This window comes from Brassica oleracea, chromosome C1 (genome assembly GCF_000695525.1).
Source record: "Brassica oleracea var. oleracea cultivar TO1000 chromosome C1, BOL, whole genome shotgun sequence".
Taxonomy (NCBI): Eukaryota; Viridiplantae; Streptophyta; class Magnoliopsida; order Brassicales; family Brassicaceae; genus Brassica; species Brassica oleracea.
In genome coordinates this window covers 38,844,970-38,856,769 of record NC_027748.1, presented here as the reverse complement: position 1 = coordinate 38,856,769, position 11,800 = coordinate 38,844,970, and the positions used below count along the sequence as shown (strand labels likewise).

Below are 11,800 nucleotides of genomic sequence, written 5' to 3'. Positions count from 1 at the left end.
CCAAACACACATATATACGGCCGAAGGTTATATTGCGGTTTGACTGGCACTTGGAGGGTTGACCCATAGGTTTTTGAGTTCGCGGATTAATTCGCAAAAAAAAACCACATTAATTCGTAACCGGTTTCCCCGTTACCACCAGCAAACGCAGCTTTTGCAATTGGTAGCGGTTGTTGGTGTTTTGCAACAATCACTCAAACCGCTTTAACCCGCTTTGAACCGTTCCAGACTGCATAAATTCAAAAAGTGATTCCAGCTAGCGTTTGCGGTTGCGGGAGGATAATTTTTTTTCTTAAAACATTATAAATACAAAAATAAAATTATTCCATAAAAAAATTAAATTGGAATTATAAAAATACTAAAATATATCTATTATATTTTAATTAATATTATAAAATTTTCAAACAAAAATATTTTTATTATTTAAAAAAAATTAAACTATAACTTTCTAAATATAATTTTTATATTTATTATAATATTATGATTTTTGATATTTTTATAATTGCATAAATATAAATATTGTTAATTTATTATCTAACTGCTGTTACATTTGGTAGTTAATCAGTCATAAGTATCCCGCAAACGCACCCATTTCTAACCGCATAACCAGTCATACAAATCTCTTAAAACCGTTAGTAACCGCAACCACCCGCATCCGCAAACTCCCGCAACCAGAACCGCAATCGCTGCGTTTGAACCAGTCATGCCCTGAGTCCTAATACAGTAAGGTAAAGTGAAAAACATGTGTTTATATAGTGTAAGAGTCAACAGCACGATTGTCCCTTACTCTTAGGAATTCCTTCACACAAGGATGATCCTCGTTCATTAATCGAAATATGGAGATGGCTTTTTCGGTTAATTAATTTTACTGAAAACGAACTTGAATAAGACAATATGATTGGTTTCGTTAATTTTACAGGAAACGAACTTGAATAAGTAAAGACAATCTGATTGGTCTCGTTGTTGCAGTTCTGATGGTCGGAGAAATCATAATCATATATGAAGTTCTCATTCTCAGAGTTGTGCAACACACAAGAATTCTTATAGGCCTTCTATTTTTCGGCTGCTTCATACCTTCACCCTTTCCCATTCTTCCAAGTAACAAGGAAAGCCAATGATGTATGTAATGGGCGTTTGCAAGAAAAATAAAAATAACAAAAATGTAACAAGTACGTTGACAAGAAAAGGTCTTTGTTGAAATTCTAAAGACATCTCCAAAAGCACTCCAACAGCACATCAAAGGAAGCACATCAAAGGAAAAAAAATGAAAGAAATTTCTTTTTAATGGTACATCATTTTGGGAGGAAAAGAAAATGTAATTAGTGTTACGTTATGTTTTAGAAAATGCCTTCCTCTAAATGCATCCATCTCTCTAAAGTTAGTCCCAAACAAATGATTCAAAAGCGTACTCTTCCCTGAAAATTCAACCAGAATCAACCCAAAACATGGATCAAAAAGAAGCAAAAAGCTTTTGCGTTCATTGAAACGTACCACTACTTTGAGGACCCATGATGGAGACAACCGCATAAGAAAGACCACATTCTTCCAACTTAACCTCCTTGAAGAAATGATCAACTCCAGAGACATTGAACACACAATCTCCATCAATAAGCTGGGTAGAGCAAGCAGCATCTAGCATCTACAATCTATCTATATATATAAAGTTGGATTTTTCTCATCTGATGACATGTGAAAAGAAGGTTTGTTGACATGTGTCCTCATATTTTTTTTGTATTTTAAATCCTTATTCTTTTAAATTATTGCAATTTCCTCCATCAATTTCTAATTGTGTACTATCTAATCCTTCTCACATTTATTGGTCCCAAAAAATCAAGAAATAATAATTTTTATTATTTAATTTACAAATTATATATTTATTCACTATTAATATTATAAGATAATCAAACTAAGAATAAGAAACTAGAGCACCAACGCAAATAACCAAGAAAACGGGCCAGAGGCAAAATAATAATCAAAAGGCCAAAACCACCAAGAAGTAGGAAGATATATGCCTAAAGCACCGGAATCACAACCAGTAGCTAAAAGGTAAGAAACACTTCACAAACAAAACAAGAACATACAAGACTGTCATACAAGTGAAAAACCACAAAGTTCTAGATAGAAAAGACCAAAACTCCAAAAGACTAACTCCGCACACTTATACCAGGGGAAACACATAAAGAAAAGAAACAACTTGAGTGAGGGAGAATGGAAGACAACCACCGAGAAATCAGAGACTAAACTTGAGACTAGAATAACCTTCCAAGCCCACATAGCATACAGGAACGAAAACATTGTCCAAACCTCGAGTGGCAAACATGGTGAAAGGGAGAGCCACCAGAGATGCGATGAAAGCTGCAAATAGATGCTAGAATAGAGAGGGAAAGGGAGACGAAATGAAATCAGCAAACTATGGAGCCGTCCTCGAGCTATGAAAGAGAGCATAGAAGTCAAAACACCAAAAACTAGATCTTGAAAACAAAAACGAGCAGAGACTATTGACGGTAAGCCAACGATGAGGAATACAACATCAAAGACGACTAAACTCTGACTCAACCAAGGAGATCCAGTTCTTAACATCAGCTGAAATCTAAGGAAGAAGAGAAGCAGTCAATATTGACTGGAACAGCCTACAATGCCGTGAGAATCAACCGAACAACTGAAAACTCATAAACCCGGTCTACAACAAATACCATATAATCTCACAGGTCAAGAAGGCAAGGAAGAACAAGAGAAAGATGTGAGTCTTTTTCCGGTGATGGTGAGAAGCACCGCACACCAGAAAGATAACAAAATGCATAGACACTGACGGCTCATGGTCAAAATATGGAGAGAGGGCAAAAACATCTTAAAAATTATAATTTTCAAAAATATGAAAAAATATAATACAATTTTGACGCTGAAACCGTTAATCTTAAAATCAACAAATGCGTAGATGCAAAAATATTGAAATTCAATATTATTTTACGTTAGAGGCTCACTTCACTACTAACAAGTATTATACACACAACAACACATTATTCAAAAAAACAAACACAAAATATATTAACCTATCACCTACTACTACATAACACACTAAAAACACCAAATAATGCTCTTGGCAAATAAAAACGACAACATAATTACATTATCCAAAAAATCATGCTCTTAGCAATAATAAAACAATATTTCGCGCGAAGCGCGGATATCCCACTAGTAATACAATAAGGAAGACTTTTAAATAAGGCCACTCAACACTAGTAAGAGTAAGACCAAATTGTCTCTTAACAACTGAATCTGAAAGCTTAGTTATTGCTTTTCAATAACATCTTGAAAAATTAGAGACTTTTTTCTTTCTTCCGCAAACAACTGAATCTAACAGTTTTAGTCTTTTTTTGCTATATATATAATAACAACTTCAAAGTCTTAGGAGTTGTTCGGTTCTCCATCTGTCATCCCCATTCAGCTGCTCCATCTATGTGATCCATCTAGGTAATCCATCTAGATGATCCATCCAGACTTTAAGGGGCTGTTCATTTTTCCATCCAAATGAGCCATCTAGAATAGCATCTCGATCAATTTATGTTCGTTTCTATATTTCTATTTTCTTCTACATGAGTTTAATAAACAAATTACATAAATACCCTTGTTTTGATTTTCATTAAATTTTTGATATTAATTTTAACTATACTAATTTTTATTATTAAGTCTAAATTATTTTTATACTACAATTATTTCAAAATTAGCATTTGACATTTTTTCATTTTTGGTTTTGGCGGAAAACGCGTTTTTGCAGTTTTGGCCGAAAAAATTTTGTTTTGCGGGTAAAACGAGTTTTGCGGTTTTGGCGAGAAAACATGTTTTTGCGGTTTGGCGTAAAACGTTGTAACCAGAATCGCGCGGGAAAACGCGTTTTGTGGTTTTGGAGGGAAAATGCGTTTGCGATTTTGGCAAGAAAACACATTTTGCGAGAAAACACATTTTGGCGGGAAATGAGTTTTTACGGTTTTGGCGAGAAAACACATTTTGGCGAAAAATGTGTTCTACGGTTTCAGCGGGAAAATGTGTTGTATGATTTTGGCGGAAAAATGTGTTTTGGTAGTCTAGACTGGAAAATGTGTTTTGATGTGAAAGTGCATTTTTGTGGTTTTGACGAGAAAATGTGTTTTGGCGGGAAAGTTTGTTTTTCACGAAAACTGCGATTTTGGCGGAAACTGTGATTTTGGCGGAATACTGCGTTTTGGGGTTTTGACGGAAAATGTGTTTTGTGGCTTTGGTGAAAAATACGTTTTTGTGGTTTTGTCATTTTCGTGAGTGACAAAATGATATTAGGTTTAAATTTGTAATTTGTGAATTATATAGGGATATAATAGATATTATACCATTTTGATAGACTCATCTCCATCCAGATGGTCTAGTTTGAATCAGCCAGCCGATTCTCAAAAGTAAGCCTAAAATTTTAAATTCATTCAGATAAACCATCCAAATGACTTGTACTTTTAATGTAAAAACGAACAAAACTCTCATCTTCATTCATATATCTTTGCAGCTTTAATGCTTTTTGTTGGTTGGTTCCATTATCACAAGCAGCTTCAAAATTGGCTTGGTTCCAAAATGTAGAATCTATGTTGAATCACCATTTAGCATGGCTACTAGGACTTGGGTCCTTTTCGTGGACAGGACATCAAGTATATGTATATTTACTGATTAACCAATTTCTAAATGCTCGAGTAAATCCTAAAGAAATACCACTTCCTTGTGAATTTATCTTGAATCGGGATTTTCTTGTTCAACTTTATCCAAGTTTTGCTCAAAGAGTAACCCCTGTTTTTACCTTGAATTAGTCAAAATACTCAGATTTTCTTACTTTTTCTGGTGGATTAGATCCAATGACCGAGGGTCTATAATTATCCTATACAGCACATCATCCGATACAACACATTATCATTTAGCTATTGCAATTTTTTTTGGATGGAGAAACGAATCGACTTTTTTATTTCTATCGCACTCAATCTTCTACCGTTCACAAAACGTAGAACTGATCAGATCAGAGACAAAAGAAAATGGAACCACGAGATCAGGAAACATTTGTGAGCAGAGAAGTGTGTATAGAATACCCATTATCACCCAACGATGCCTTAGATAGAGTGATATGAACGAAGAAAAAGGGAGAGATCGAGCTTATGATGCACGACTGGTTTTGGTAAGGGTCATAGGAGCAGCAGCTTCTTTTTTCTAGTATTTGACAAAAGATAAAATGCCAAAAATCCATTATTATTTTTCCTTTTTACAACGAAGATCTACTTTTTATTTTTTTTAAAACAACAATACTCACTGATACATTACTACATACTTACAGTATATATGACTTAGCCTTTAGGGTTTAGTTATTAATTTAGTTTTTTTCTTATAACATTAAAGTAGGATTAAGTAGAAAATATGATCAAGTATACTGCTATTAGATATTCTTAATTAATTGATAAAATCCTAGTATAGTTTTCAGGAAAACAGTATTTACTTCAGCTAAAATTCACTAAAAATACTCATTATTTAACAAAAGAAGTGATGATATATACTCATTGCAGGCCTAGAGGGTGAAGAGATAATAGGTCCCACTTGGGGCTTATATCCATTAAGCACGGCTGGACAATAACGGGCCCCACGAGAAAAGCCCAATTTGTAGTTGGGGTCCACCTCGCCGCCTATGCACCTTTGCCCCAAAATGGACGGTGAGATCGGCTCTGGCATTGCAACACGCGAAACCTTCACCGTCCGATTACATATGAACCGAAAAGGGGTCTAATATGTAATACGCATTAGCATTTACGTATACAGATTTTTATTAAAAGTAAAATGTAGGGCCGAAACAGAGGCCCAAATAAATTAACTAAATCTGTGGCCCAGTTTCGAGAAATACATAACGACGTCGTTTCGTAGAGAACCACAGAGAGTTGCGTTGCAAAACTTGCATAGACAAGAAAGCAGTTAGTCCGTTATGCGATGGGAAAACATGTTGCAACTTCGAGCAAAGACATCGTTCAAGTTCAACAACACTGCTCACGCTTCACTCTTCATTCTTCCCACCAAACAATTTGGATTCAGTTACAGTGTTTTGTCTTCTTTATGCAACCCAAAGAACATGGTTTTGGACTCCAAAGCTTACACGAAACTCGTTCAAAAATCCGCGAGCTCAGGCTCCCCTCTTCTGGGAAAGCTCGCACACACCCACATGATCAAATCCTCCTTCAAACCCTGCCTGTTCTTACTCAACAATCTCCTCTCCATGTACTGCAAGTGCCGAGATTTGAGTCTCGCACGCAAGTTGTTCGACGCAATGCCTGAACGAAACATCATCTCTTTCAACTCCCTGATCTCCGGGTACAGCCAAATGGGGCTTCACGAACACTCCATGAAGCTGTTCCTCGAAGCTAGAGAATCCAGTTTAAAGCTCGATAAGTTCACTTACGCCGGCGCGTTAGGGTTCTGTGGAGAAAGGTCTGATCTTGGGCTAGGGAAGTTGCTGCACGGTTTGGTTATTGTCAATAATTTGGCTGATCAAGTTTTTGTTGTTAATGTTTTGATTAACATGTATTGTAAGTGTGGTGAGGTTGATCAAGCAATGTCCTTGTTTGATCGAACCGATGAAAAGGATAAGGTGACATGGAACTCTTTGATCTCCGGGTATGTTCGTGTTGGTGCGGTTAAAGAAACGCTTAGTATGTTGTCTAAGATGCATAGAGAGGGTCTGAAGCTGACCACTTACGCTATTGGAAGCGTGTTGAAGGCTTGCTGTATAGACCTGAAGGAAGAAAACGGTATGGTTATACACTGCTATGTAGCAAAGTTAGGAATGGAATGTGATCTAGTCGTTGGTACTGCGTTACTTGACATGTACGCAAAGCATGGGAGTTTGAAAGAGGCGGTAAAGCTTTTTAGTTTGATGCCTGTTAAGAATGTGGTTATGTACAACGCCATGATCTCTGGGTTTCTCCATACGGATGATATAACTTGTAGTGAAAAAGCCTTCAAGCTCTTCATGGATATGCAAAGACAGGGGTTGAAGCCCTCGCCGACGACGTTTTCATCTGTGCTCAAAGCTTGTTGTGTGGGAAAAGCCTTGAAATGTGGAAAGCAGATCCACGCGTTGGTATGTAAGAATAACTTTCAGTCTGATGAGTTTATCGGCAGCGCTCTCATTGAGCTTTACGCGTTGATGGGCTCACCTGAAGATGGAATGCGATGCTTTGCTTCAACGTCAAAGCGAGATATCGCCTCGTGGACGTCCATGATCGATTGCCATGTCCAAAACGAGGAGCTTGTGAGTGCGTTTGATCTGTTCCGACAGCTTTGTTGTTCCCGTTTAAGACCGGAAGAGTATACGGTCTCGCTTATGATGAGTGCTTGTGCTGATTTCGCTGCGTTGAGCTCAGGAGAGCAGGTTCAAGGGTTTGCTATAAAGAGTGGAATCGATGCTTTCACCAGCGTCAAGACCTCGAGCATCTCTATGTACGCAAAGTCAGGTAACATGCCTCTCGCGAGTAAAATATTCACCGAGGTCGAACATCCAGACGTTGCAACGTACTCAGCTATGATCTCGTGTCTTGCGCAGCACGGTTTCGCTAGCGACTCCCTAAACCTCTTCGAGACGATGAAAACCTGCGGGTTCAGACCTAACCAGCAGGCGTTTCTCGCTGTTCTGATAGCTTGTTGCCACGGAGGATTAGTCACGCAGGGACTAGACCACTTCCAAACCATGCGGGACGAGTACAGGATCAGCCCTAACGAGAAACACTTCACTTGCCTCGTCGATCTCTTAGGTAGAACGGGGAGGTTATCAGAGGCTGAGAGTTTGATTCTGAGCTCTGGGTTTCAAGACCATCCGGCGATGTGGAAAGCGCTGCTGAGCTCTTGCAGGGTTTACAAGAACAGCGTGTTGGGGAGACGCGTTGCGGAGAGGTTGATGGAGCTCGAGCCTGAAGCCTCTGGCTCGTATGTTTTGCTGCATAACATCTACAACGAGTCTGGGGTTAATTCTTGTGGTGAAGAGGTGAGAGAGCTGATGAGAGATCGAGGGGTTAAGAAAGAACCGGCTTTGAGCTGTATTGTGATTGGTAAACAAGCTCATTGGTTTGCGGTTGCTGATTCTTGTCACCCGTCGAGAGAGATGATCTACGCGATGCTGCAACAGCAGTTGGATACTATGAACAGTGTAGACCATGAGACTCTTGTTTGTTATGTTACATGAAAAGAAAAATTAATGCCAAGTATTGTCTCACAGCTCATGTACAATTACGAGTTAATGATGTTTCAAAGGTAGACATAAAGACTTGACACACAAGAAACAACTCAGAACATGATCTTCCAAGAAAGCTCCTGTATAAGTAAGTATAACTACATGGTCACATTTATTAAGCATTGAGTTCACATTTATTAAGCATTGAGTTGCTATAGACATTTCTTTTTTTTTTTCCAACAAAGTGCATATCAGTTTCAAACCAAGTATGAACTGATAAATTGTGGAGGACGAAAAGGAGAAGCCTGAATTGTAATCGTGTATCTGCTTCAAGCTTCTTGTCAAAATAAGACAGCATAATGTTAATCAGATTTGTGAAGTCCTGACCATATTATTAATCACCAAACCAACCATCTAAAAGGATAGGGAGACTCTTGTGACATGAAAATCATATTAATGCCTATTTTCTGACCAAGTTCGATTGGGTTTTTGGTTTTTGGTTTAGCCTTCTTCTAATCTCCACTCGGGTTTTATATATGTTGTGTCGAATTCGGTTGATTCATATAGATTTGTCTCAGAAGACTAATTTTGAATCCGAAAACAATTAAGATCCAGCTAATAATAATTTGGATTTGAGTATTTTATATAATGTATTGATATAATTATGAAATTGAATATTAGAAGTGTTTCTTGTTTATTAAGATTTTTATTTTTCATTGTAAAATAGATTTTTGAGTAAAAATAGTCCTAATTTCAAAGTAATTCATTTATTTTTTGTTCATCAACCTATTTTTTATTCTAAAATAAAATATCATTAGAATAGAATTCAACTCCATTATCAAATTAATCTATTTTGAAAAAGAAAAAAATTAGAAAGATCCATTCACTACAAAAAAACAACATGGATACTGAGGAAAAAAAATCGTCGGAATTTCGTCGGAATAACGTTATTCCGACGACATACCGACGAAACAAGTCCTCGGAAATAATTCCTCGGAATTTCTTCTTTCCTCGGAATTCCGTCGAAAATATCCGACGGAATTCCGAGGAAACACATTTCCGAGGAAATTCCGAGGAACACCAGTTTGTCGGAAACCTCCTCGGAATATACCGAAGGAGTACTTCGTCGGGATATACATCGATCGATGCGTATTTGGACATATACCCATCGATCGATCAGTTTATAAAAACACTTTCGGAATATACCGAGGGACACCTTTTCTCGGAATATTCCGAGGAACATGTCCCTCGGTATATTCCGAGGAACATCTCCCTCGGTATATTCCGAGGGATATTCCTCGGAATATACCGAGGGAGATGTCCCTCGGTATATTCCGAACGTTTTTATATAAATGGATCGATCGATGGGTATATGTCCAAATACGCATCGATCGATGTATATCCCGACGAAGTACTCCTTCGGTATATTCCGAGGAGGTTTCCGACAAACTGGTGTTCCTCGGAATTTCCTCGGAAATGTGTTTCCTCGGAATTCCGTCGGATATTTTCGACGGAATTCCGAGGAAAGAAGAAATTCCGAGGAATTATTTCCGAGGACTTGTTTCGTCGGTATGTCGTCGGAATAACGTTATTCCGACGAAATTCCGACGATTTTTTTTCCTCAGTATCCATGTTGTTTTTTTGTAGTGAATGGATCTTTCTAATTTTTTTCTTTTTCAAAATAGATTAATTTGATAATGGAGTTGAATTCTATTCTAATGATATTTTATTTTAGAATAAAAAATAGGTTGATGAACAAAAAATAAATGAATTACTTTGAAATTAGGACTATTTTTACTCAAAAATCTATTTTACAATGAAAAATAAAAATCTTAATAAACAAGAAACACTTCTAATATTCAATTTCATAATTATATCAATACATTATATAAAATACTCAAATCCAAATTATTATTAGCTGGATCTTAATTGTTTTCGGATTCAAAATTAGTCTTCTGAGACAAATCTATATGAATCAACCGAATTCGACACAACATATATAAAACCCGAGTGGAGATTAGAAGAAGGCTAAACCAAAAACCAAAAACCCAATCGAACTTGGTCAGAAAATAGGCATTAATATGATTTTCATGTCACAAGAGTCTCCCTATCCTTTTAGATGGTTGGTTTGGTGATTAATAATATGGTCAGGACTTCACAAATCTGATTAACATTATGCTGTCTTATTTTGACAAGAAGCTTGAAGCAGATACACGATTACAATTCAGGCTTCTCCTTTTCGTCCTCCACAATTTATCAGTTCATACTTGGTTTGAAACTGATATGCACTTTGTTGGAAAAAAAAAAAGAAATGTCTATAGCAACTCAATGCTTAATAAATGTGAACTCAATGCTTAATAAATGTGACCATGTAGTTATACTTACTTATACAGGAGCTTTCTTGGAAGATCATGTTCTGAGTTGTTTCTTGTGTGTCAAGTCTTTATGTCTACCTTTGAAACATCATTAACTCGTAATTGTACATGAGCTGTGAGACAATACTTGGCATTAATTTTTCTTTTCATGTAACATAACAAACAAGAGTCTCATGGTCTACACTGTTCATAGTATCCAACTGCTGTTGCAGCATCGCGTAGATCATCTCTCTCGACGGGTGACAAGAATCAGCAACCGCAAACCAATGAGCTTGTTTACCAATCACAATACAGCTCAAAGCCGGTTCTTTCTTAACCCCTCGATCTCTCATCAGCTCTCTCACCTCTTCACCACAAGAATTAACCCCAGACTCGTTGTAGATGTTATGCAGCAAAACATACGAGCCAGAGGCTTCAGGCTCGAGCTCCATCAACCTCTCCGCAACGCGTCTCCCCAACACGCTGTTCTTGTAAACCCTGCAAGAGCTCAGCAGCGCTTTCCACATCGCCGGATGGTCTTGAAACCCAGAGCTCAGAATCAAACTCTCAGCCTCTGATAACCTCCCCGTTCTACCTAAGAGATCGACGAGGCAAGTGAAGTGTTTCTCGTTAGGGCTGATCCTGTACTCGTCCCGCATGGTTTGGAAGTGGTCTAGTCCCTGCGTGACTAATCCTCCGTGGCAACAAGCTATCAGAACAGCGAGAAACGCCTGCTGGTTAGGTCTGAACCCGCAGGTTTTCATCGTCTCGAAGAGGTTTAGGGAGTCGCTAGCGAAACCGTGCTGCGCAAGACACGAGATCATAGCTGAGTACGTTGCAACGTCTGGATGTTCGACCTCGGTGAATATTTTACTCGCGAGAGGCATGTTACCTGACTTTGCGTACATAGAGATGCTCGAGGTCTTGACGCTGGTGAAAGCATCGATTCCACTCTTTATAGCAAACCCTTGAACCTGCTCTCCTGAGCTCAACGCAGCGAAATCAGCACAAGCACTCATCATAAGCGAGACCGTATACTCTTCCGGTCTTAAACGGGAACAACAAAGCTGTCGGAACAGATCAAACGCACTCACAAGCTCCTCGTTTTGCAACGTCTGTGAAAATGTCTATCATCATGCCGAGCAGGTCTTCTGTTTTTGGTCTGAACTTCTGCTGGAAAGTAGTACTCGGCAAAGTTTGAAGTTTCTTCATTGATCATCTGTGCGACTATAGA

At 38.0% G+C, this 11,800-nt stretch overlaps 2 protein-coding genes across 2 annotated transcripts; one reads left to right on the top strand and one right to left on the bottom strand.

Moving 5' to 3' along the window:
• The first annotated feature begins 5,910 nt into the window (after positions 1 to 5,910).
• Positions 5,911 to 8,343, top strand: LOC106327203 (pentatricopeptide repeat-containing protein At3g13880). The gene has a single exon (XM_013765289.1). It carries the CDS (start codon positions 5,975 to 5,977, stop codon positions 8,222 to 8,224), a length of 2,250 nt encoding a protein of 749 aa, XP_013620743.1. The 5' UTR covers positions 5,911 to 5,974; the 3' UTR covers positions 8,225 to 8,343.
• Positions 8,344 to 10,733: 2,390 nt separating this feature from the next.
• Positions 10,734 to 11,585, bottom strand: LOC106339746 (pentatricopeptide repeat-containing protein At3g13880-like). Its single transcript, XM_013778615.1, has one exon. The coding sequence runs from the start codon at positions 11,583 to 11,585 to the stop codon at positions 10,734 to 10,736; it is 852 nt and encodes a 283-aa protein (XP_013634069.1).
• Positions 11,586 to 11,800: the final 215 nt, after the last annotated feature.